General features: G+C 43.2%; 1 protein-coding gene across 2 annotated transcripts; it reads right to left on the bottom strand.

Moving 5' to 3' along the window:
* Positions 1–364: 364 nt before the first annotated feature.
* Positions 365–27,151, bottom strand: ACOT12 (acyl-CoA thioesterase 12). 2 transcript variants are annotated; one of them, XM_069002109.1, is made up of 15 exons: positions 27,005–27,151; positions 22,019–22,235; positions 18,745–18,805; positions 17,664–17,765; positions 15,554–15,686; positions 13,716–13,866; positions 10,324–10,443; positions 9,560–9,710; positions 8,395–8,450; positions 7,594–7,654; positions 6,226–6,309; positions 4,351–4,484; positions 3,273–3,401; positions 2,140–2,266; positions 365–1,321 (listed from the first exon to the last, which is right to left on the bottom strand). In XM_069002109.1, exons 1-15 carry the CDS (start codon positions 27,111–27,113, stop codon positions 1,187–1,189), a joined length of 1,770 nt encoding a protein of 589 aa, XP_068858210.1. In that variant the 5' UTR covers positions 27,114–27,151; the 3' UTR covers positions 365–1,186. The 2 variants fall into 2 exon arrangements, with proteins under 2 accessions (XP_068858210.1, XP_068858211.1); XM_069002110.1 differs by having other exon boundaries at positions 366–1,321; positions 22,019–22,088.
* Between the last annotated feature and the right edge of the window lie 557 nt (positions 27,152–27,708).

Here is a 27,708-nt window from a genome sequence, read left to right as displayed (position 1 = left end):
CCTGCACTGTGGGTGAAGCACAGCCGGCACTGTGGCTCAGCAGCCAGCGCTCAGGCAGCAGGCAGAGCTGTACCCAAGCTGAGCCACAGGCCGGGGGACACAGGTGGGGTGACACCCCCGGGGCTTACAGGGCTCCCCTCGGTGCCTCCCCTGCCACACTTCTCAGATGCAAACTCTGCTGGCGCGTTCTCAGCCTGTAAACCCCTGCAGCAGGCTCTGGAGTGGCTGCAGCTTCAGCTGAAGGTGCGTTCATTGGGAACTCTGCCAGCCCTGAGAGCTCTCACCCTGGCAGTGGTGACACTGCAGTGACATCAAGCGGCAGTGCTGCACCTCACGTGCTCTGATCCCTCACCCGCAGGTCCTCGCCAGGATCCAAATGCTGATGAGCACCCTCGTTCCTCTGAACAGCCTCTTGGAGCTTAAACAGGAGCACCAAACAAAACAGACACAACCACACTCCAGCCTCTGGAACCATCCTCCCCTTTTCATCTGCGAGGAGTGGATGCAGGGGTTGCTGTTGTGTGTTTGCTCCAGCCTGGCACAGAGCCTGGAGCTCACGGCTCTCCTGCAGAACCCACCACCGCTGCAGGGCAGCTTTCTGCACCCCCAAATACTGCAATGAAATCTGGTGCATTTGTTACCTCAGAAACAATAATTTATTGGGAGTCACAGAGAAACTGACAAGTACTGAAGTACAGACATTAGCAAACACTAATTTACATGGGCTGTTATCAGTTTATAAATAATGGGTGTGCAAGGACCTGCACAGCCAGGTCAGAGCACTGGCAAAGCTACTTGGTAGCACTGGTTTCTGCAGATTATTTACAGATTTAAAACTGCCTGGATGCCACTCTGTTCAACGTAACATTAAAATAGTGAAGTAGTCTCATGAGCTACAGCTCTACTGAGCCGAGTTCTGCCTCCATTTATATAAAATTCATTAATGCAATCAAAAGCAGAATCTGTCCCTTAATCTTTTTTAAATTAAAAGTTGAATTTAGAGCCTAAGGCCTAAGCTTGGTTTGATAGAAAATGCTTGTACCATGTATTCCCAGGCTGAAGCCCAGTACTGGCTACGTGATCCGAAGTAAGTAACCTACAGAAGCATGCTCAACACCCTTGCAGGAATTTAAACCAGAACTGCTTGATAATCTTCAGATGCCCCTTCAGAAATCTGTTTTTAACTTCAGCACTTACTCTCTTTCAGCTCTAAGAACTTTATACATTCCAAAGCAGTGTCTTCAATGGATTTTGATGAGCCAGTAAGATTTGCAGCTAAGTAAGGCATAACTCCTGATGTCACTTGATTGAAGTAACACACCTGTTTGAACAAAAGTAAATGAAACAAAAAAGCCTACAGATTGCAAGCTAGCCATTTTTTTGCAGAGCCGGGATGAGTATCACAGTTTTTATGGATGTGAATAGAAGCACACAGTGCTTCTGAAACTGAAGGTAATAATTTGCAAAAAGCATGCCTTTTTTACAGCACTCCAGTGATCTGGGTGTCCTCCCTGCTCTCAGATCCTCCAGCATCTGCAGGTAAATGTACAGAGCAGTGCAGCAAGAAACACTGTGTACAACATGTTAAATATGTGTGCTTTGTGAACAAAGCTGCTGCCTGAAAAAAAGGAATTGTAGCCATGGAGAGCTGCTGAAAGTTTTCAGAAATGTGGTTTTTTTTAAATGGGAAAGTTTTAGCCTTTCCATGGTAAAGAAGTCTGGCATGGGTCTAGAGATGGGATTCAGTTTGTGTGATTCCTGGCATATGAAAATTCAGGTGAGGAATGTACTTTGAAGTAATTTTTTGGCCTTAGTGAAAAGAGAGAGACACCACCAGAGACCAGTTTATGGCACACCCTCTAGAGGTGTATTTTAGGACTCAACGAATGACTCTGGAGGGGCAAGGCAGCCTCCAGTGCTTAGTTAGACCTCATTTCTAACAGTCAGATTGGCCAAAGCTGGGCGAGACAGACTCCACACACCCAGACCAAACTCTCTTTTTGGAGGTATTTTGCTTTTCCCTTTGCAGACTGTCAGGTGAGGTGAGGTGACAGCCCCAAGGCAGGGGGCACAGGGCAGGGGGCACAGGGCAGGGGGCACAGGGCAGGGGGCACAGCTGGGCCCTGCAGGGCTACTCACAGTGCAGGAGCTGCTGCCGTTGCTGTGGATCTGAAACCCAGCACAGAGGATTTCACTCCTGCAGAACTCCGGGCTCGGGGGCACCGCCCTGAGGGTCACCGACCTCACAGCCACCATGTAGGGCTCCCTGCAGGGCAAGGGCAAGCATCACCTTCCTCTTGTTAAAAACATGCATGGAAGTAACTACATGTCATTTTCACAGCCGGGCAGAGAAGCTCCTGTGTGTTCAATGATCCGATTGAAAGCCTGGGCCCAGCTGAGTCTCCTCAAGGCTTCACCACAGACTCCAGTCCGGGAGACCTCTGTGGCAGCCAGAGAACAATCCCCCACCTCCTGTTCTTTTTAATTTACCCTGCTCTCCTCAGCCCATGTTTACAGAATCAGGGAACAACCCTTACCCAGGGGCTTCATAGTATGGCCACAGTAAAGGTATCCAAACTCATTCAGTACCCTCATGGGTGGAAAGCAAGCCCAGTACAGAATACTGCCTTTTACTTACTGTTAACTTGAAGAATTACTGAATGTGAGAAAAGAAACAGAATAAAGAAGGGTAAGATACACCAAATGGTCCCATTTGCCCATGTTTCACTATGTAAGAACAAAAGGAAATCCAATACAAAATAACAAAATTTTAAAAAGCAGTGTATGTTAAACTGAGCAAGACTTGGCAGAATTTACGGACACAATAAATGTGGGAGGTTTCAAGCACCTCCTTGACTAAGTAAAAACTCTGTAATTACATTGAATGGGAGTACAAAGTCACTTCAAACAAACAAGAAGACAAGCTCCCAGCTAGGTGCTTCAGCCCACTGACAGGCTCTCTGGGACATGATTTTTTCTCCAATTTGCCCATTTCAAATTTTGGCCAATTTGCCCTCCTGGTAGACCACTCCCAAAGAATCACTATCAAAGAATCGATACTGGACTATGCTAAAAATTCATGCTGATCTGGATTTATTCCATCGCACCTTCACATCGCAAAGCTAATCTGGTTGTACAAACTCAGGCATCAACATAGGAATCTCACTCCTTAAAAAGTACAAGGCCACCTTTGTCACCCAGGGACAGATCCCAGTCACAGGACTCCAGACTGTGGCCCCGAAGAGCTCAGTTACAATCAGAGCCATACTCACTGTGGCCTGCAGGGCTGCCTTTGGGACACGAGGATCACAAAGTCTCTGGGCTTGTGGCCCGTCGTGGGGGGAGCTGTAACGCGATAGATTTTCTCCTCTTCACTCACAGCCTGCAGGACCTCGCATGTCCTGTAAACACATTTCACACACAGGTCAGGCGCTGGTGCGTGCAGCAGCATCTCCTTCACAAATGCAGTGCAAACAGGCTCCATCCCAACACCGAACCTTTGATTTGCATGTTCCAGCAGCAAGGCAGACAAGAGAGAACAACTGAGGTTTTCTGCAACACCTCATCAACAGTATTTCTTTAGGTTTCATTTGTTACAAGCTGTAAATTCAGTAGAGATTGTAGATTTTCAAATATCCCTAAGATTCCACTTCCACCCTCTGGTAAAAATCTTTCAGGATGGAATAACTAACTGGAAATGCTTCACCAAATCAAATTAGTGTAATTTCAATTCAACTGTCGCTAATTACTATTGTACAGCATAAAAGGTAAATAGAAAACCTCAAACACCTTTTAGAGCCATTCCAAAACCCATTTCCAATCAGACAGACTTCCAAACATGTTATTTTTCTGAAAATAGGCATTTTGAAGAACCCCATTTCTTGATTTCTCACTTTGACTGGACAGTGAAACTGAGAATCAGTGTCCCGAACAGCACAAATATCAAGGAATTCTGGTTTTCCTTAATTTTTAAAGTTAGCATGCACAATATATCCACCTCAGTTCTTACTTTTAACTTTTTCTTTTTTTACTCATTCTGGGTGTTTGTTACTTTTAACACACACATGTCTAGGATTGGAACTGTGCTCATTTCAGAAAAGACGACCTCTGTCCCATCCCTCTCTTTTGACAGAGCACTCTGTATTTTGGAACCAGACTAAGCACAAGCCAAATTTCATTTCTACAGTAAAAAACCAAAATCCATACTTCGACTAATGAACCTTTGATGTCAAATTCTTACAACGCTTTCTTCCTAACGAGGCAGCAAAGTTCCAGCACATCAGAAGTGTCTGTGACAGAAAAGAGGGGTGCTCAGGGGGCTCAGAGCCCCAGGGAGAGGCAGGTTCTCACAGGAAGTGTCTGTCCCAGCGCTGGCGGAGCCTGAAGTCGGACAAGAGGGAGAAGGCGACGTGCGACGGGACCTTCACCTGCATCTCCACCTTGAAGGACAGCACAGCACCCTCCTCGTGGGTCCAGATTCTTACCTGAAAAAAAAAGCCAGCATGAATTAAAAAACAAAGAATGATTACTATAAACACTTAGATGCATAATCCTACACATTTAGGACTCGAGCAGATTTTCTCAGGAGTTCCTGTGAAATTCCAGATGCCTTTGTCCAGGCAAATCAGCCACACCTTGGCCTAGGCCCACTGCCTCTAGAGTAACTTCCCTTTCCAAAATATCCTTATTTTTCTCCCTTTTTCTCTTCTGTGAAGCAGAGCACCCAGAACTAATGATGTATTGAATAACTACTTAGAAACATAGTTTTGCATCTCTTGTCCCACACATGTACTATCTTGTCTTGATTATCTTGGGTCTATTTCTATAGGCCTAAATCCCAACACAGAGAATTCAAAAGGAACTGTACATAACAATGCACACACAGAAGAAGGTTTGGCACCTCCCACAAACCCCGTATAATGGCAGAAGATGGGTACAACAAAATGCTTACAATTAGAAGATTTTATTCCCACATGCTTTATTGCTTCTCAAATCCTGGAAAGTTTAACAGATTTTCATTTCCAAGTAATACAAAATTCATAAGGTTCATCATCACTGCTGAGGCTTTGTTGGGGTTTTTTTGCTGTATCAAAAATGAACGATCTTTTGGTTATGCTGCATTTGTGCAACAACACAGATTCTGAATTTTTCTGGATTTTCCTGTCTTGGAAGAGGAAATAAATCACAACATAATCCAGCAAGCACCTTGCTGAAGGAAAGTTTGGTGTAAAACTAAAGGCTTAAGAGCTTTAAAAACCACCTACAGGAGGTCTGCATCAATATTCCTCTAAGGCACAGAACAGAAATCACATTGTTCTAGGAGTCTCCTAGACTTGAGAGATCACAAAACAAAGCAGGAGGTGCAGCTGTCAAAACACCTCTCTGCTATGCGAACATTAGCAAGGCTGGATTATCTCTGCAGGCTTACAAGTCTTGTGGTTTTGTGTCAAAGACTTCACAGTGCCATTTTTTACCTTCAAAAATTGTCAGTCAGCTTGGGGTCATTCCAGTTCCAGGGATAAGGGAACAAATCCTCTGAAGCTTAAGGTCATTCCCCCTTGTGGTGTCCTTCTCCAGACTTCTTGTGGGCCCCCTTTAGGCACTGGGAGGTGCTTTAAGCTCTCCCCAAAGCCTTCTTTTCCCCAGGATGAACAACCCAGTTCCTTCTGCCTGTCTCCATGAGCTGGTTCAAGCTCATTTTTCCCAGCACCAGTGTTGTCGTCTATTTGGCACAGCAGTGTTTACTGATGAAGTCTTTAACCACTGGAACAACCTACACATGGAACTGGCAGATTTGCCATCACTGGAATTCCTTATTATTGTATCTGCTCTTACTCAGGTGTCTTATTGTCTACATGCAAGAGTCACTAAGCAATGTTTCATAGCCTGTGATGCACAGGAGGTCAGACTAAAATACTGCAAAAGTCTTTTCTTGTCCCAAAACACCTCTCGAACAACATGATCTTGAAGTAAACTGAGTCTATCCACATTTCAGAACCCCAGCCTTGGCAGATGCCTGATGTCTCTCCATTGTCTGGAAAACATGCACTGCACTGGGGTAACACCAGGTTTGCCGTTGACTTTCTTCTGCTTTTCCTGGCAGCATCTTCCTCTGCTAGAACTGGTTTACACACGTTTCCTTACTGATTTTGGGTTTGTAACGCCAACTCACGAACAGAGAGGTGCTTTCCTTTCAGACTTCTGTGATTTTTTTTCTGCACTTACATTATCCAGGGTCCTGGTTATGTCCCATCCCGATTTTCTTGCCAGGTGTGTCAGTGCAGCTATGTTGCTGTAACTCAAATATGCCTGAAATACAAGACACATGTCTGAAAATGGAGGGGTAAAGGTACATTTCACTAAACATTGCAGAAATGAGGTGTTCTTCTTTCTATCATTACACTTCAACTGCAAACAAATGTTTATTTTCCTTGTAAGTGAAAACACACTTCAGTAGTTTCTGAATTAAAACTCTTCCAGTGGCTTCCTTATGCACGCACATGGCTGTTGGCAAAACAATATTAATTAAAGGACAAGAAAACACTATTTTCTGCTTCTCCAGTTATAAAGCTGTGCAGAACAACTTTGACCACCAGGGAGACAATACAGATAACCTCTCAGACCACTGAATTAATGGTTTTGTCCATCTTCCTCTGCAGTAATTACATGAAAATTAACCTCTTCTTTGCTACCAAGCTGGGTCCCTCTTGGCAATTGCTTTACACAGCAGGCTCACAGTAAAGAAAGTGCAAATACATCCATTATTTATGCTTGGCTACAGTGGATGCAGTTCTCATTTAACCACTGTATGGAGAGAATACAGCCTTAGAGTCCTTTCTGACAGGCTTTGATTTCACAGGAAATAAATCTTAAGCAAGCCATTTTTATCATTGTGTGTATATTTGCATTCATTGTTCTGGAGAAAAAAAAATGCTGCTTTAGCCACAAAACCTGGACACTGAAACAACATTTAGGTTGTCTATAAATCCACCTAAATTCAGGTTCAACACCATTCACTGGAAGACACAAGCACAGTCAATGGCCCAGCATGTCCAAAGCAGAGATACCAGTCGCCTGGTGCAGAGTATCTGGGAATGAACACCTGATTTCACCTCTCTCTCCATAGAAACAAAGTTTATGCTATTCCAATGTTCATATCTCTGTTGCTATCTCTCCCCCCACTTTTAGCACTTACTAAATGGTTTCCTCACAGCAATTTTTTAGATATTCAGTGGCTGGAGAAAGACAAGAAACAAAACCCCAAACTACTTCCTCTACAAGAGAATTCAGCTTCTGTAACAGCTGGGGACACTGAGGGATAAATCTGCAGGAGACCTTAAGGGACCACTTGTATGTGTCTGTTTTAAGGGCTTTTTTTTATCCTTTGCATTGAACTTACTCTTACATCAGCAGTGAATCATCTGCTCTCTTTTTTTAGAAGAGAAATTTCATTGTGTTACACATGCATCCATTCCCCATGACTACCACAACACTTCAGTGCAGAGGGTCCACCTGTACTGCCACAGCCTGAACAGCTGTTTCACCCACCCCAAAGGGTGCACAAACACAGCTGTCTATGCACCTACAGGTTACCTGGTTGCCTGTCTCCCAGGCATCAGAAGGCATGTCTCCTTTAGCTGACAGCATGCATTTTCTAAAACATAATTAAAAAGAGACATAGTAGCATGAATTGGTTCTTTACACTCACTTCTGTATATGCTAGTGTAGGTACAAAAATGATGCTAGCAAGGATTTTCTTGCTGTTTTCTAAGTCCGTGAGAGACTTTTCTCTCTCACAGAAGAGGTGGCAGGGAATGTAAACAACCCAGCCACCTGCAACCTTGAAAAGTCTTGTTTATGGTCTAGTAGAAAAATATTTTGACAATGGATGTTTTAGGATTTAGCCAATCACCCCCAAGGGGGGGCTGGTCCATTGTCCAATTAGACTATGAAGAAAAAAGTCTATAAAAGAGTTGGTAAAATAATAAATCAATCTTGCTGCACAATTCCTGCCTGCTGGATCTTCTCTCCTCCTCCTCCCTATGGCTGCAGGACATGGTGATATACCCTAGGAACCAGGCCAGTGGTAATATGCTAGGAAAAATCACTTTGTATAGGCTTAAGTGTTTTCTAAATACAGGTACTTTTATCAATTTTTGGTTTGAATAACTGCTTTTTCTTTCTGAGAAAGATGGTGAAACAAAATAACCTACAGAGGAAAGTAATTTTGGGACAAGGAGCCTCTAATAATTTCCATGCCAATGAAAAAAAAAATTATTTGGAAATTTATGCCATGTAACAGCCATATATATGTTAAAGAGAGTTCACTTACTTTATTTGGAGGATTATAACATTAAATTTTCAAATTAAGATCTGCCAATGACCCAGCTATACCTGGTGAGTCGAATCCTCCTCCGGGCAATTGCTCCATGGTACCTCCTCACAGCATCCTGTAGGAAAAGTGAACCAGAGAATAAAACATCTCATTATTTTTGAACAAAGTCTGAAAAAGGACAACTAAAAATTATTAATTACAGATGGGCAAATGCCAGAGAAATAATACAGGCAAATAAAGAGCAGTACTTTGTGTATTGAGCTTTCCACAGACTAACCCAAGTAAACTGGTGGTTTACTTTTTGCCTCAGCACTATTCCCTGAAATTTGTAAAATAACCAATGTGATAGAAGAGTTGTATCATTCTAGCATCCTCCTAGTGATTTTTGGTCCTAAACCAGTGGCAGCTGGGCAGTGCACCACACATGTTCCACTCTTTCTAAATGTGCCACCCACCAAATAAACTATTAACCCAATTTATCATCATCTGGTGTTCAAAGCACAAAGGAAGATTTTATTTTTTAAAGTCCATTTTTCCTCTTGGGACAGCCTGCAACGAGCAATAGTGCAACTTACTGCCCCACTGAGTACATAAGACACCTTGATTTATTTGTCTAGTTGCCATCCTATAAAAAATAAGGTCCCTGATGTTAAAAAATCATTTAATTTCTGCCTACACTGGATCACGAAAATTCTTGTAACTGGAGCAGGAAGATTAGTGACAGGTGTCATCACAGCAAATAATTCAACAATAGCATTCACACTGCTCCAAGTGCTTCATGAACCACTTTCAGGGAAACACAAACTGAGATCTCCATGTCAAAGGAACTGAAAAGCCCACCCACGTCATGGGATTTGATTCCCACAGACTTCTTTATTCACTCTATTTCTCATCTTTGTTAAGGCTTTATAAAAACAACTGTTCACTGAATACTTACAAATTTCATCCACAGTCAGTGGAAATGGCACAAAACAAAGACAAGTGGAAAAATCTCCAAACACATCAGATTCTTCTCTGCCCATCAACCACAGAATCTCTAGTCATGAGGACCCTCTACTGAGCCTCTCAGTTTTGGAATAGTAAAGCTAACAGTAACAAACCTCTCACTTGAGGGCAAACATTTCATTTGGAGCTTTTATCTCCTGCAAGATGCATTTCAGTGCCCTGCCTGGTCCTTGCTTGCCCCAGAAGGCTGTGGTGACCATCCGGCTCCTGAGAGCTCACCTGTGTTGTAGGCTTGACCCTGGGGAAGGTGAGCAGCTCCCCTTTGTCATTCACAGCAGTAAAAATGAGGAATGCACTGTTAATGTGCCGTGGCTGGGCCTTGATCCACTCCTCACAGTTGTAAGCCTCGACACGGACACCAACCTCCACGCTGAAAGGAAAGTTTGAATTAATTACTGAACTGCTGCAAGTGACGCAGAAGCAGCCCTGAGACATGCTAAAAAGGACTGCAGTACCTCCAGGCGTGCAGGAAGCCTGACTCAAATACCTTCTGTAGCATAGCAAATCAATTACTGAATCTGGACAGACACACTTCTGAAATAAAATAAAAGATGGCAGTAGCTAACTAGCATTAACAAAAATAAGCAATACATAGAACCTAGATCTGTCAACAAATGCCAAGATGGGAAAATCCTGGCAACAAGATGGCATCTTCTGAAGAATCAGATCTCTTGGAGCAACTCAGCCCTTCAAAATCCCTGAATTTCAGAGCAATATTTATTGTCCGTGTTTGCAGGAAAGGGATTTGGTGACAAATGGTCTTTAAACTGAAAGTCAGAGAAAAATTGTTTGAAAAACTTCCAGTGATAAAAGTGAAACAAAAAAAAAAAGCACATACAGGCAGTTACAGATATAGATACATCCCTCAAAGTTACACCTGAAAAGTAATTCATTCCCTAATGAAAATCCTGCTGATGAAACCTGAAACACAGTGCTGGCTGGTGCTGGAGATGCCAAGGCAGACAAGAGATGAGGAGCTTTACCTGTTGTGAAAAGTGTTGTTGACAATGGCATTGAAGACGAGGCGGTCACCCACAAAGGATGAGCCCCAGAACTTGAACATATTGACTGACTTCAGGATGGGATGGGAATGACAGAGGCGGCTGAAACAGAGAGAGAGAGCAAAACACACAGTTGTGCTAAAAAGCACAGCTGCGGGGGGTGACTGCAGAAACAAGGTTTGCAGGACCTGGAAGGTCACTAAATTACACTGATGTACTCCATGTTAGCATGCTTAACTCCAAGAGCATGTAACTCGAGCTTCAACCATCATAATACCACTTATGTCATGCTGTTTGCTTTCCAACACATTTTACAAACACCAATTAATCTCACTGCTTGAGACTACCCTCTCTTAGAGCCAGACCATGAATCCTTTACCGACAGAGTAACCACCTACCTCACAGTTTCATTAATTTCTGTAGGACTGCACAGGGAGCAGGTTCCTGAGCAGAGTAAAAATGCCAGACCTTAAAGCCCTTAAACAATTAAAGGAAACCTGAGCCGAAAGGCCAAGCACCAGGGACAGTGTCCAAACAATGCCATGTCAGTTTACCTAGTCTAAATATTTGTACTTTTTGCTTGTTTTTAGATGCTTTCTGCTTGTGTGATAGGAAATGAGAATAAAAAAACCCTCACATGGCTGCCAGAGGCAGTCTGTGTTAATAGGATCTTGTCTGTAAGCTCTCTGGAGCAGGCAAAAATCAGGTTTCTTCATCAGTTGTACAGGTAGCCAAAGCCCCTCACTTTGTGCTGGGATGTCTGTGCTTCACAGGAAGAGGGGACAATATACAGCACATGCCATTTATTTTTAGCCCCTGAAGCAACACACTGCTCTCAGTAAGGACCCCATGGGCACATCTGAGGATAGACTGTTCCATGGTGAAGTTTATAAATTTGAAAATACAGCTCTGTAGCACTCCTAGCTTTTAACTCAACTGCACAACTAATGTACCAGTATTGTTAAATGCACACAATTATCTGCAGCTAATTAACTGACTGGTACATCTCTTTAACAGTCTAATACATTTGAATTACTTTGTAATTAAATTAAAATAATTTGCTCTTCTGATTTAAAATGCTAAGCGTTGATTTAGTTTACAATGTTCACTCTAAAGATGCAAACACAATAATGATGAGGAGAGGAACAAACCAGAAATGGGCTTAAATATTCATTTTTTTCCTGGAAGAGTACACCCTGAATGCTTTTATTGCAAATGTAAGGAATAAGAAAGTATATATCAAGTTCAAGCTAATATTACTAATATTCAAATGGTTTTATGTTGGAACCCTGAGTTCTGAGAATTTCAGCCTTTGAGTCCTGACAGACAGTGATCCTCAGAAGCACACTGCATTTGACCTGAAGCCTTGGGAAAGGCTTCCCAAATTGTGTGATAACACTGAGGCTGTTGCTGTGTAGTTAAAAGTTATGTAGAAAAGTATATGTAGAGATGTAGAAAAATTAGGTTTATGGGATATATGTAACAATATGGAGGATTTTGGGTGTGGATTTGTTCTTCTTCTTTTCTCCTTCTTCTTCACAAATCTGGGTGTTCTGGTATTGGGTCAAAAAACCTGCACTGCAGATCATGAATAGCTATTGGATTATAAGTAAAAAAAAATTAGTTGGCATTCCATAATTGGGTAATTTGGACCTTAAAAGACCTTGGAAGTTAGAACTTGGAGCCACTTTCACCTTGTTAACCAAGAGGCACATCCCGTGCAGCTGTACTATAGATAAGAAAATAATGAACATCTAAGTCCGAAGATAAACTCCCAGGCTCCTGTATTTTAATTCGAACTCTGAGTAAAAGAACTCACAAAACAGAGGCAAAGAAGAAAAGAAATGATAAAAGAGAAAATTAATAGTTTTATTGCTATCTGCAAGCTTTACATGTATTGGCCAGCCAAAAAAAAGATGGTGGGGAGGTGCGAAGCCAGAAGGAGAGTGGGTAACCTTTAAAATGCCCTTAGAAATTTATTTTTCCTGGGTTCTCCCTCCAGTTCTGTTCCTCCATCACAGTCTGTGGCCATAGAAACTCTAACATGGCACCCTCAAAGGTCAGGTCTAACTCTGAGTGGCCTCACAAAAGGTTCATAGTGAGAGTAGTTATTTCTCAAGCTAAAACTAACATCTCTGTTTTCAAACAGCCTCTGACACCAGCTATTATTCCTGAAATTTCCAACATGAGTAATCATGTCTGACATTAATTAGTTCAAAGAAAATTTTGTTCGATACTCCATTTGCTGATGTTTCCCTTCCTTTTTTAAATCTAAATGTGACTCACACTAGGTAAAATTTATCAGATGAAAACTGGTAAATATTCTGAGTCATATTATGGCAAAAATCTGCAACAGTCTCTTCAAGCCATTGGAATTGCACACTGGGGTAAGGTCAGTGCACTCTGATGTTACAGAAACAAGTTGTTTATCCAACCACTACAGAAAATCTGTTGTTATCAGTAAAACCACTGGCTACAAATCAAAACGATATGAATAATGAATAGAGAAGCCATTTAATTATTAAAGATAAAAAGGGAAAACATATCTAACATCCCTGCAGTGAATTAGGTCACTCAGTATGCAAGGAGAATTCAAACTGAAACTTGAGTGGTGCTTACAAAGAAGCTTTGTACAGTGTCCAGGAACAGGAAGGGAGACAAATACAGTTTGACTCCAGGGAAGAGGAATTAAATGATTGTATGTCTGGGTCACACTGACAAGCAGTGTCTCAAAATACACTTTGTTCTTTTTACCTGAAGATGTCTGAGCTCTTTAAAGTGCTAAAATTGTTGCAAGCCATAGGATGTGCAACTCAGTGGGACTGAAAGGTCAAGTGACTTGCTGAGGGTTATACATCCATTCTGTGTACACACCAACAAAACAGAACCTATTTATGTAGATCCTTCTTCTCTGACTTCTTTTTCTTATGGCATCATGAGGATCTGCAGACTAAGTTCTAGAAGGCTGTTCACTTGTGGATGTCACTTGATACAGGGTCAGTATTGGTTTTATCCTTATTAAACAACTTTGTTTAAAACCTTTGCTTTTAAAACACTGTACCAAGCACAAGGAGGGTGGGTTTCTGCTCCGGTATCCAGTGTCATCTATCTGCAAAGATTCCCAGGAAGATAACACAGCCCCTTTTGCCTTAGGGCCTACATGTGTAACAGAGTAATTTCTGACTCTCAGTGGCATGGCATGCTGTGGGAGATGTACCACATAAATAGTTCAAAGGCCTCCTGTAATGTGAGGAGGAGGAACAGTCACTAAGGCCTGGGTCTGTATTCTTCATAAAATAAATCCCTGTGAAACCTTTAACACTAGAAGTACATCCATTTAGAACCACACACAGAGAAATGCTGTAGGAAAGTACCTTGCTGAAATGCTTGCCACTGTCTGCATCCAAGCCATGATCTGGCCACCAAAAGTGTTTCCATGATGGTTTGCATGAGGAGGCAGGACAAGCTCAGTGCTCTGCACATGAGTATGTTCAGTTGAAAGTGCATCTTTCTCCTCACAGGTATCTGAAACACAGCAGCAGTGTATCAATGAATGCTTTCAGAAGAAAACATACCCAGTGAAGCGTGCAGTTTGCTTCAGACTCAGTGAAAAGAAGAAAAACAAAGGCACAGAAGAGCCCTGTGGTTTGCAAGAGAAGCAAGAGGCTGAACATTTGGTCTGTCAGGGCGTGTTCACGGCTGCCAGCACTGCTCCAACAGGGGCTGTCAGAGCAGCTCAGCAGCGACTCAAACGCCTGTCAAAGACTACACTGTGTGTGATGGACACCTGTACAGATGTGTTTAATTAAGGTTAGAGCAGGACACAATTATTTCATAACTTGCTACAAATCCTGTGATTGTCTGAGACAACACTGAACAGATGAGAGAAATGAGGATCTGAACCAGTGACCATCTTGTGTTACTTGAGCATTTCTGATGTCACTTTCAAGTGTTTAGCCATGCATCCTCACTCTAATCTCTGTTCTTTTCTTTGGTGTTTTGCAGGAACAGATTCAGGCATGAGATTACACCAAGTAATTTTAAAAGTGCCTATCTGTTCTAGGAGCTGCTTGACCTGAATGGTACTATTGACTTATGCCATAATTAACTCACTTTGTGATTATACAAGCGTGTGGAAATGTATGACTAACTTGTACTTTGGCCCTACGTAAGTTGCTCCCTAAGATCCACTCATCACAAAAACTTCACTTTCAGGGTATGATTTGTACCTATTTTGCTACCTAGCAGGCTGCACACTCAATGTACCCTCTCTTCCCCCACACTTTGCTTGTTCTGTCTCCTTAAGGAGGTGAAGTAGTGCTACAATAATACCCTTCAAACAAGTTTCCAGGAAAGGCAGTGGAGACAGAACCCATCGACCTCTGATTTGTCACTCAGGTTATTAAACTCTACCCTGTGAGACAGTTACCATGAAGACAAATAGCTTGTTTTCTTGTACCAAACAAGACTCTTCAGTTCTGTGAAGTCGTACTGAATTGTTAAGGCTAGATTTTTTTTATAACAGGTTTAATCTCTCCTCAGTAAAACCACATAATGCCTGTTATTTATACATGGAGCTACAGCTCAGATTTTCCAAATACCAGCATATTTTCTTAACTGCTCTAATTTCTTCTGTGGAGGAACACAACAACTTTTGAGCACAACTTTCTTTAAGAACAGAAATTACTGCCATAAATAAAGAAAAACCTGTTTCTTTGCTCAGTTTTTCTAACTTTTTTACCTGTTTTGACCTCCATGTCATGAAACTTCTGCTTGTTGGGAATAATGTCAGGGCAAAACATAGCTCTTACTTTGCTTCCTGGCAAAGACATGGCCATAAGCCTGAGTGAATGTCATCCTTCTGTCTACATCACAAATACTGTCACAGAACTTTATTGCTGTAATGCAAAGTTCTGTGTGACTTGTGAAACCTCACACACAGAACCTACATGAAGATCTGCACTGCACATCTATTTAATGCATGCTTGGCCTTCAACCCTGCATTTTTAAATCTGGAATTTCTGAAAGACAAAGAAATACCAGTGTATCAAAATAACTGCCTAACACACCTCTGGCACTTCTAAGCACAAATCTGGCACAGACTTTTCCACCTGACACCACAACCCCAGGGAGATGTTTCGTCTGCTTTTTTCCTTCCTTCCAGCTGCCCACAAGTCTTTGTTCCACCTTCTATGCTGAGTACAGAAATCACCTTCCTTATTGCTCTCCTGCATTAGCTTCTGAAAGACCTGGATATAGCCCAGACGGATTCTTCTCCTCTCAATAGCCAGGCTGTGCTCCAGGTGGTCTTCTGTAGACAGAAGCTGTACAGGTTTTAACTCAACCTGTGCAAATGAGAAGGAAAAAAACAGAACAGGTCTGAATGTCACAATCATGACAAAGTGCACTTTGAACTTAAAACGGCATCAGCATTTTCTGCAACTTTTTCCTATCAACTGTCCAAGATGACAAGTTTATTAATACAAACAAGCACAGAGTTTAAAGTTCAATAGGTTCTGCATCATCCTTTCAGAATCATTCATTAAAACTCAGCGACAAAGTGCTTTTAGCTTTTAAATACAAACATCCATGAAAGCACACAGTGTTTAAGACAGTTCTCATTTAAGAAAAAAAGAAAGAAAAAATAAAAAAGACAGGAAAAGATGGAACTTCATATTAAGGTTTGAGGATTGAATTTTTGAACTACAAAAATAATCCAGTTGCACTGATCAGTGGTGTCAGTGTCAATTCCTGTGTATGCCAGTTCAATGACCAACTGAATCCAAACCTGTACTGGCTTAAGAAAATTACTACCTTTGGATAACTACAGCACAGGTGTCACTGCACAATCACTTGTGAGATTTGTCTAGAAGGCCTAGCCTCAGGAACATTAAAACAATGCACAAAGCAGTGCACCACAGACAAATTAAACATTTTGTGTCTTGCAGTGATGCCACTAATGTTTCTCGGCTTTTGACTCTTCCCTCAAACCCTCTTGCAGATTCATTGCCTCCCTCCCAGTCCTTTTCAAGAGTTTCCTAGATTTTCCCAGATGGTTCAGCTAAAAAATTAGGGTGGTGGCTGTATTGGGATTCTCTCTGTACAACTTTAGAAACAGTTTTCAGAAAAGTGGATTTGAAAAAAATATTCTTCAATTTCTCTGAGACTTTAGTTTGTGATGAAATTTGAACTGAACTCTGAAACTCCCTCTGGGTCATTCCTGTCTTAAGCCTAATCTTAGTTAATCATCACCAATTTAATCCTGAGTTAATCTCCTTGGAGATCTGGGCAAAAGATAAACAGGTTGATATTATGAGTATGATATCAAACTAATAAGAAGCAATTCTTACTTGATACTATTTTAGTGCTATCAGGGTAGCAATTTAGTCATTAGCCTTTCAGAGACAAGCTGGGCTTTAGTTTTGGTGAAACTGTTCTAATCTCTTTCTTCTGCAAAGTGTGCCCCATCCTCACAGAAGAGAAAGCAGGAGTGATTGGATATATATTAATATATCATAGGATATATCATGGGATGACTCTGCCAATCTGCAGTGGATGTTTCACAGGCAGATGTGCTGTCATAACACATTCCATGAGACAGGAAAGTCAGATCCGTGATCCAGAAAGTAGAATTTGACATACAAAGGGAATTAATTCAGAGAATCTGAGGAGTATTTGGCCTTTCTCCTAAGGAAATGCTAGAAGGACTGTGCCTTTCTGGCACAGCGATGTGAAGGCCAGCGGTACCGTGACTGATTTCTGAACACCTCCAGAGAGCCAAACACTGGGGAGAAGAAACAGCCCTGGCGTGAAAACTAATTAACATAAATGGCAAAGAATCCATTTAGATTGGAAGTTAGCTTAAAAATAATGTCTTCTGTCTGAACAGCAATGTCTGAACAACCTCCCCAAGAGGGGAAGTGAAGGAAAAAAGCCTCCACCCTACAATCAGCTTCTGAAGAGGAGAGAGATTCACAAGGAGACTCACAAGGATCTCTTTCACCGCTTGCCTCTGTCAATACTGCAGCCCTTACCAAGACCCCACTTCTATTATGAACAAATGTGCAAAAGGAAATGGAAATAACAACAATAATAATGGAAATAATAATAATGATATTGATAATAATAACAACCTAACCATTTCAGAGCAGAGAACTGGAAAAAAAACCCCCAAAACTCTACCTCATAAAGTCTGGACTTCATGATTTTTCCTATCACCAACCAGAATAAACAGTGTTTCTGCTGTGTTTCACAACCAGAAAAGTTGGGTTATTTCAAAGAAACTCAATCACTCCAAGCTTAGGAGTAAACAGGAGAAATACCTTTCCAGCACCATCTGGTTTGGCCACGTATGTTGCATATGCCACACTCACAATCTTCTCGGCATCAGTCAAAACATCCTGCACTGTCACCTTGATGCCAACCTACAAGGAAGACGGTGGTGGAGGAAGGAGACAAAAAAGGTGCTTACATCGTTGTCAATTGTCTTGAGACAAACCAGTGCAGTTTTTATCAAGTTAATCATGTCCAGTCCCTTACTCCTAATGGAAAAAGGTTAAAAAATTGCTCTGATCACTGATACATCTCTGATCATCACAACATTAACCGAACTCTGAGAGGTTTTTTAGTACAACAACTTTTATGTATGTTTAGCATCACTTGTAGGGTACAATTACAAAACAGGAAAGACACTCAGATGTAGTTTTACAGATATTTCCTTCCATTTACTTATGTGGCATTTGGAGTCCCCATCTGAGTATTCTAAGATCTGTACATGCAAAAAAGTGTGTTTAGTGGTGCAAAACACAATTAAACACTCGAATGTGAAACACTGAATTTGGTCCTGTGGAATAGGCTTGACATACATCAAACTTCTGATCTTTTCTAATTTTTAGAACCTTTTGGAATACATTACCTGTGGGATGCATCACTCCCATTAATAATAATGGGAATTGGACACAAGCACAATACATAAAAAGCATCCCCAAGGTTCAATTCTGATTTGAAGTGACTGGGCAAGGCTTTGCAGATTTATAACAATATGAAGACTAAGAACATGTGTACACCTGAGATACATATTTTGTATCAGAAGTTACAAAAATGCTTTGAACTCCACGTATTCAGTGGACCTGGCCTGGACCAACACCACTTATCCTCTCCTGCCCACTACACATGCCAAAGGCTTCAGTTCTTCAGGGCCCAGTTTCTACTCTGACATGGATTATTTTACAGGAAACACACAAACATAACACTCTGAAAGCAGTTTCATGAGGCAGTGTTATTGTTCAGATATCTGCAAGTATCTGGAACAAGTACATCTGGACCCCTGCTGTGTTCCTCTACTGCTCCCACCTCTGCTCTATTCCTTCAGTATCTTTAGAATTAAGAGTGATGATCTCTTACCTCCATGCTGGTTTTGAATGCTCTGTTCACCTTTGTTCTGATGGCAATAATTTGTCCAACCCTGTTAAGAAGAGTAAGACCTCACAGAATGCAAACATGCAGCTTTATAAGGGATTGAATCTGCCTCTCGAGGCACTCCTAACAGTAGTGAGGAAAATCTCATTAAGCAGTCTGTGTCTTCCATGCTGCACTGAAAATTCACTGAAAAAAAGTGAATTTCTCACTGTTTTCAGTTTAACACTGTTATTCACCAGTCAGATTTGGTCAGTAAAATTACAGCCACTCAGAGAACAGCATATCCTTAATGCCAACATTCCTTCTTTCCGCTGGTGTCTGTACGCTGTCAGGTGTGCTCCAGGCCCCAGGTGCACCCAGAAATTTTGGCTTTTGCTCAAAAGCACATCTTGCACCAAATCACTGAGTATATCTAGCTGCAAAAACAGTCAGATACACCCTACATGCACCCCTGGCACAGAGGCTCATGAGGCCATAACCCCAGGACAAAAAAGTGCTCTTGGACATCTTTAAAGGACGGGGAAAGACTTCACGTTCCAAGTCTTGGCCAAGAACAGGATTGCTTGTCCCTTCTCTGCTAACATCAACCCTCTGAAAACTAGTCTTTCCCATTCACCTACATGATATACACAGAATTTTTACTTTACCATCTAGTATTATTTCACTATATTATCGTTTTTTAAATTATATAATTTATTATTTATTATATTTTAAATTCTCTTAATTATATCATCAAATCTAATTTAAATGAGGAAATACTTTCTTTCCTTCTGGAATTCCTACAGTACCTGTTCCATGTTGGTAACAGGAGCAAACCTTGTTTCCAAACCCCTCAAATCCCAACTCTAAGCAGTGCTGAGAGGGTAGAAGGAAGGCAGTTTGCCCTCCAGTTTTCCCATTGAGCAGGAAGTAAAAGGACACAATGTGCAGGGTAAGCCAGAGGCACAGCCAAAACAGATGGGAGTCAGGCCACTGCCTCCAGGGAATTCAAACTGAGTTACAAATGCTGAAGAGCAGTCCTGGGGCAGGCCAAGTGGAGCTAATTACAGCCAAGACTGAAGTAAAATGTAACTCAGAGCACTTGGGTACTGACAAAATCTTCACAGCAAAGGATTTCACACAGTTATTACCCCAGTTTATTAAAAAAATAATAATAAGAATTTCTTCCTAATTTAAATGAATAAAGTTTTGACATTTAAAGGTAAAGGCTTACTTAAATTGCTTATTCCTCTGCAGAACTAGAATGGGAAATAGGAAATAGGAAACCTGCTCCTTCATAGGACCTGATAGGAACAACAAACTACACAGCAATTTTCTCTTTCTTGTTCACACCCAAGAACATGGGTGGATTCCTTTGGGTGGAAGGGGCAGAGGAAATGGTCAGTGGAAAGAACTGAGACCATCTGCAGGTACACAGCTCTCATTAGCTCCTGAAGAGGATGCTCAGAAGCAGTTCTTGCATTATTCATTGCAAAGAAAAAGCAGAACCGTTAAGGCAGTAGTTCTCAACTGCACAGCTGAGGGACCCACCAGCTCCCTTCCAGAAAGGAGTGTTCAGAACAGTGACTACAGATAGGCAGGGGCAGAAGTCACACAACACCACACTTTCACTTAAAACTGTCAGAAACCTGCCCGAACGAAATGACTATGATTCACCCATGGAACACTAATAAATTTTAAATAAATGTGATTTAAAATCAGATGTAACTGAAAATCAGTACCACTGAACTGCTGTGTTTACACAGACAGGGAAGAGGTTATCATGGTATAAAACCAAGTTTTCAGCTATATAGATTTGTGACAATTTCTGTTTACATCTCAGCTGAAATAAGCACAGAAGACTTAATCCTTATAGAAGATTTAGTAAGCTGGTTTAGGTAAATAAACCTTACACCAAGTCACTTCCTTAAAAACCATCTTATTAATTTACTAGTGGGAGCAGCAAGAGCTCTTATAATTTATGCAAGATGTTTGTATAATAAACTAGATCTGGCAAAATTTAGGAACTGCACAGTAACCTACAAGCAGGATGTTTGGGATAACCTGACACCAAAAAGCAATTTCTTACATAATCTCTTTCACAGTTACAAGATTTATACTTAAATTCTTGATACAAATGGAACATTAGTATTACAAGTGAGAGAAGAACTAGGGAAACAACAAATTTGGAAGGAAAAGTATTTTCATTATATTCTAGAAGCTCAGTTCTGCTCTCAAGATATGACGTGAAAGTGCCCTGAAGCTACTAAGTCTGAACTATTACACCTTAAAGGGAAATATTACCCTGACTTTGATTAGTTTTCACAGACAGGATTTTTTTCTATGGACAAAATTAAAAACACAGAGCAATTCCAGGCAGGACAAACACTCCAATATTGTAAAACAAACCAAGAAACTCTCTTTTGAGTTCCAGATTCGGTATGATCATGTTCTCTTCTTTGTTAGTGACTCTAGTTCTTACTCTAATGGCACTGCTCTAACAATCACGAGTGTTAGTGGATGCTTATTTTACACTTATGCCAGGAACAGTTTCAAACTGACAGCAGCTGTACCTCTGACAGCCACTGCTGCTGCGTTCACAGCCACGATAACTGCATGGGCACTGCTCTGGGCAACCATGTCTATCCCATCTAAGCACTCATTAATTCCCAGACTGCACGGTGTGAAACCACAGAAAACCCACAAAGTAATGGCTTTAAGTTTCTGTAAAGACATGGTTTAGGAATAAAGGTCCTATTTCCTCTTACAGTGTCTTTTATCCCTCTGAAAACCATGAAAAATGGTTGGAACAAGTTCAGTCCTGTATTATATTGTAGACTCAGTCGATTCAGTGCTCAGTGAATGCAAAACATTTCTGTTTTTCCTAAAAGAGCTGAAAGAAAAAGATGCTAAGAAAGAACTGGCAACAATAAAAACACTAATAACAGTAACTTTTGTAGGTGTGTAGTCCTTATTTAACAGAGATAAGCAATGGCCTGCAGCATTCACTAGAGCCAGAGACCACCGGGCCATCAGCATCTCAGCAGGCATTCGACTGCCAAGTCAAAGTAACAACAGTTTATTTTTGCCCTGTGAAATGGATCTGCTCTCTAGGTGGATCAGGCTACCACAGGTAGAAGAGAGCAATTTTGAGACTTAGCCCTGTGACTGTGGCGAGTTCATGGGTCTGCTATCTCCCATTTTATAATGCCCTGGTTTATCTCTGCCAAATAAGAATCTGCAGAATGAAAACATCTGACTGTTGTCAGCTGGTTTGTACCTGGCAGCCTCTTCAAACTGAATGTCATCCATGGACGCGGTCACGCAGGACACCCCGGCGTGCTTCTCAGCTTCAAAAGAGACACAGGGACACACCGTTACCACACTGCACCTGCAGGGAGCCACACCCCCGTGGGCTCCTGCCTGAGAGACTGAGACCACACACAGCACATCCCACTTCCTCCCGTGAACACCATAATGCAACCCTGCAGGGGGCCCTGAGGAAAAAAGAGAAGCTAAATGAGATTAAAGGTAACATTTTTTATCATGATTTTGTGGTAAAGGGTGTTCATATTTATGGATAACATCAAGAGATGACACTAGATGATAGCAACTATCCTATTCAAGTTTGAAAACCTCTAACTAAGGTCTTTTTGTTAAAATGAGCATTCTGGTAAGAGAGCCTTAGCAAGCATTTTGAAGACGGAAAGAGTCCCAAAGTGTTACAAAGCTCACAGAAAGCTCATCATTCTCCCTCCAAACAGTATATCATGAACATCAGCTAGGGCAATCCAGTGTGGAAGTTTTATGTCAGCTGAAGATTCTGAGATACAGGAGAAAAACCTATTGGCTTATTAGTGTGGTCACAACAGTGGAAAGCAGCTAAGTGCCCTTAAGCAGAGGCTAAGGACTGAGGCTACGCCTCAGATGCGATCGAACAAAGCTTTGTATGTTTTAAACTTCTTGAATGGCTCCATTTCAGAACCTACTCCACCAATTATCAGGCATTTTTCAAATAGTACTCAGGCAAAATTGAGAGAAAATCCTTTAGTCTTGATCAATGATTTAGAGATGGGAAAGACTGAGGGTCCATTTCAACTAATAACTTGGGGAAAAGGGTATGCTTGTGTCTCAACAGGTGCAGGACCAAAGTGGATTCCAGCAAAAAAACGTGAAACCTTATCAAGGCCAGAAACAAGCAGAAATCGACTCCGGGAACAAGGAGGCAAGCACACAGACGTGAATCAGTGCCAACACTGCTGTCGATGTCACAGACATCAGATGTCTTTCTGTGCAAGAACTGTGGATGGAGTCTTATGCAAAAAGTGGGAAAGTTAATGGTGTAAATTTTGTATGTAAGAGTGTGTTAGAAGTTGTGTTACAGATCAGAGATTCCCATGTGGGATAAAGCTGTTGAGAATGAAGCTCGATCAGGTATTACACTTGTGCCTTATCATCTCACTGATTGCCTTAAGCAACGCAGCTTTCCCAGTGAAACAACCAAAAGGAAATGTCTGGGAGACTTTGGCCAATGCATCAGGCCTAGATACCATCTGCCTAACTCATTCAAGGCCAAAGAAACCGTTCTCAACATGTTTGGTGGGACTACCAGAAGACAAATGGCCACCTTCCAAACATGCTAATCTCAAACTTTCACGATTCGGTTCAAATCCAGTGGAAATTTGGGATGTTTGGACCAAATCCCTTCTGGAGGCTCCTTACGAACCTCAGGAACTGGAAATTCTTGGTTCAATAAAAATGGAGTTTTGCGTAGTGTTTAGTTCTCCAGGGTTGAAACAAAATAAAGACAAGATAACAGATGTCACTCCAAATTACAAAATATACAGAAATGCAATATCTTGGTGCAATTCAACAGTAAAGATGAGCACACCGTTCAACCAGGATCCATTGCAATTGCCACGAGGGATGTTTCTCCTTTGTGGAGACAGAATTTGGCCTGCAATTCCCTCAAATGTCAAGGGCAGTCCATGCAGCTTTGGAAAGCTTTCTTTGCTAACGCCTAACACAAAAATGATAAAAGAGCATAAGAGAAGAGAAAAGATTTGTTGAGAAATATAAATCTGATTGTAAGGACAAATTTGTAGCTTGGAATTTTGGACAAAGGTTTTCTGCAGCTCTCCTTTTACCTGGTGCTGCTGCAGGAGCAGCCTTGAGACAATTGGATCAATTGGGCTGTTGGCTAAGTAAGAACTCTCGTGCTGTCTCTCTCGCACTGAGCGATGTGTTAACTGATGTTCAGGGTGTGAGACAAGCGACTCTGCAAAACAGAGCAGCAATTGATTATCTTCTGTTAGTGCATGGACATGGATGTGAAGAATTTGAAGGTATGTGTTGTATGAATTTGTCAGATCATTTGAAATCCATCCATGAAAGTATACGGCAATTAGAGGATGGAATAGCTAAACTTGGAGAAGAAAGCGGATCATTGTTGAACGATTTGTTCAATTGGTTTGACCTTACACCCTTATGGAGAAAAATTCTGAAGATAGGTTTGTATGTTTTAACTGTTGTAATTCTTTTAGTATTTGTGCCTTGTATACTCCACTGTGCTAGACAAGCCACGGACAAAGCTGTCAAGGAAGTGTTTTTGGTTCAAACAGGAGAGGGAGATGTAGGAACCCAGAGTGCTGAGAATATTTCTCTGCCTGTTTTTAAGGGCTCTTACCCCCCTGAGTGACACTGTTTTAGCCTCCAACCTTGGAAAAAATTACCAACAGTCAGACAAGAACTAGAAAATACAGTGGTGTGAATTTGGTGATAGACTACGATGTGAGATTGTCACAGGGTGAAAAATTTAGAGGTTTTGGGCTTCTCTTTGTAGTAAATAGATAAGAGTAAGAAATATCAAAATGGAGGATTGTTGTTGTTCTCCAAACCTTCTTCTTCTACTACTCCATGCTCTGCAGTAAAAGTAGTTTGGAATGATTGGATAGAGAATTCCGCAGTTCCTGCCCGTGTTACTGAATAACTGGTAGGAAAGTGAAAATAATGTACGTTTTTAGTGACTATTGGTTAAATTATCTTTAAAAGGCTGTGTAAATCTTGACAATTAGACTTCACTCCTGCTTTCTGTGCTCTGTGCTGTACCTGGGTCACGCTGGTGGCTCTGTTCCTCTGGTAAGACTTAATAAACAACTATCCAGCAGCATTGAAACTCCAGGAATAGTCTGGGTTTATCTTTAAAACTCCTTGCAAGAACTTTTAGAAAATTCTCTCCCATCAGGAGGGATTTGATTTATGGCACAGTTCAGTGTCATTAGTGTTGCACCAAAAATGCAGGAATGAAATAAAAACACACAAGATTTAGAAAATTCAAAACCAGAATTCACCTGCTGTGAAATATTTTTACCTAAATTTGAACAGTTCTTCATCTCCCTGGGATACATTTGGTTGTGAAAAAGAATGCACCCTTTTTGTATTAATTGTGAAAGCTAATCTGGAAAAGGTAAAAATCTTATTTATCCCTAATGTTTAATCACCTGATAGTTTTTATAGCAAGTTAATATGACATATGATTTATTTGACCATAGCACCTTGAGGTTCCAGTCAGAAGACAAATCTCCAGTGAACCAGGAGCTGTATAAACACAGGGAACCTCTGCTCCAAAGTCCTGAGTGACAGAAGCAATAGAGTGGACTGGCAGGAAGCCTGGGAAACAGCACTGCAGAACAGGCAAGAGTTCTCATTCCCAAGCAGCCCCGTATTTTCAGTGAGCCTCACAAGAGAGCTCAGAGAAATCAGAGATTTTATATCTCTGAGGACTTCCCTTTGAAAATGTCAGGGGAAACCACAGCCTCTCCTCAAAAAGCGCTGAAGGGCTGAAATCGAATCACTCCTCCATAAACCCCTAAAAAGAGGCGCGCTCATTCGGGGAAGCTGCCCCGCCGCGGTGCCCCCCGTGTCTGCGATCCCCGCGCAGGCTGGCGGGCGCAGGCAGGGCGCTGCCCACGCGTGGCCGCCCCGGGGACAGCCCGCGGGCCGGGAGCCCCGGGGGCCGGGAGCCCCGACCGGGCAGGCTCGGCTCGGGCGGGCACGGGGCGCGCCGCTCGCTGCCCGCGGCCGCCGCTCTCGCCGCGCTCCCCCTGCCGCCTGCGCTCACAGCAGGCACTCACAGGTTACTTCCACACGTCCGCGAGGAGGTTTGAGAAGCTTTCGAAGCCGAGATACGTCAGACATGGAGTGCTCTGCACGCTGGTTGGATCTGCGGTTGTTTCACAGAACCACAGAATCCCAGAATAGCGAGGGGCTGGAAGGGTCCTCTGGAGACCATTTAGTCCAATCCCCTGCCAAGGCAGTGGCACCTTTCCTTCCTTTTGGCACGCATGTGCCAATAATCTTAAATTAGCATTTTTCTTTCTTACTTATCTTTTCCCACCTCTCTTCTTCCCTTCTGCTGCTCCTTTTTAAAATTCTCCTCATCCTCACATTCCTATCACCTTTCCCGCTCTCCCCGTGCCATCTGACAGCTCATGGTGTCTGTTCCTAAGTGGACCCCAGATCCCCTGGGCTCCTCGAGAGAGACGTGGATCTCCTGGAGTGGGTCCAGCGGAGGCTACAAGAATGACTGGGAGACGGGAGCATCTTCTTCATGAGGTAAAGCTGAGCTGGGTCAGTTCTTCATGCTCGGGAAGAGATGGGTGAGAGGGGACCTCATCCATGTGTATAAATGTCCAAACGGGGCGTCAGAGCATGGATGAGGCTCTGTTTGGTGGTGCCCAGCAATGCAACACAAGGCAAGGAGCAGAAAATAATGCCCAGGAAATTCCACCTCAACATGGAGCTGTGTCAGGGGAGGTTCAGGCTGGATAGCAGGGAAGGTTCTTCCCCCAGAGGCTGCTGGGCACTGCCCAGGCTCCCCAGGGAATGGTCCCGGCCCCGAGGCTGCCAGAGCTGCAGGAGCGTTGGGACAGCGCTGCCAGGGATGCCCAGGGTGGGGTTGTTGGGGGTGTGTGTGTGCAGGGCCAGGGGCTGCACTGGGTGATCCCTGTGGGTCCCTTCTAACTCAGGATATTCTGTGTCCCAGTCTGTGCCCTGTGCTCTGCGGCGACCCCGAGGATGACCACTGTGACCCCTTCCACCCTGCCCCCACCCTGTCACCCGGTGCAACCTCCAAAGCCCTTTCCCCCCTCCACGGGATAAAACCTTCCCTCAAGCCTCCCGCTACCCCAAGGCGGGGACTGTCCCCTCCCGCTCCCGGGCCAGCAGCGGGCCGGGCCAGCAGCGGGCCGGGCCCCCCTGGCGGTACCTGCGAGGCAGGCGGCGGCGTCCATCCATCGCAGCAGCGGCCCCGCGCCCAGCTCGCCGCGGGGCCCGGCGTGGGCCGGCAGCACGGCCTGGCACATGCACACAGCCATGAGGGACCCTGCCCCGCTCCGCCCGGCACCGCGGCCAGCGCCAGCCGCCGCCGCCTCAGCCACGGGGCGGGACCGGCCCGCCCGGCGCCGCGCCATGCGGCCGAACCGCCTCCGCCGGCCTCCCGCGGAGGCGGGACGGGCTGAGGGGAAACGGAGCCGGCTCTGAGGGCAAAGGGGTGCCGGGCTGAGGGATACAGGGGTACCTGGGATGAAGGGAGGAGGGGGGTGGGGCTGAGGGGAAAGGAGGGCCTGGAATGATGAGAAAGGGCATGTGAGGATGTGGGGAAGGGGGTGAGGTGCCGAAGGGAAGAGGGTGCCTGGGGATGAGGGAAAAGGAGTGTCTGGGGCTGAGGGGATGGCAGTAGCAGGGGTGAGGGAAAAGAGATGAGAGTAGGGAGATGTTTGGGATGAGAGGATGGGGTGCCAGTGCTGAGGGGAATCATGGAATGGTTTGGGTCTTAAAGCCCCCCCAGTGCCACCCCTGCCATGGGCAGGGACACCTCCCACTGTCCCAGGCTGCTCCAGCCCCAATGTCCAGCCTGGCCTTGGGCACTGCCAGGGATCCAGGGGCAGCCCCAGCTGCTCTGGGCACCCT

The sequence above is a fragment of the Aphelocoma coerulescens genome (assembly GCF_041296385.1).
Source record: "Aphelocoma coerulescens isolate FSJ_1873_10779 chromosome Z unlocalized genomic scaffold, UR_Acoe_1.0 ChrZ, whole genome shotgun sequence".
Lineage (NCBI taxonomy): Eukaryota > Metazoa > Chordata > Aves > Passeriformes > Corvidae > Aphelocoma > Aphelocoma coerulescens.
This window is presented reverse-complemented; position numbering and strand designations above follow the sequence as displayed.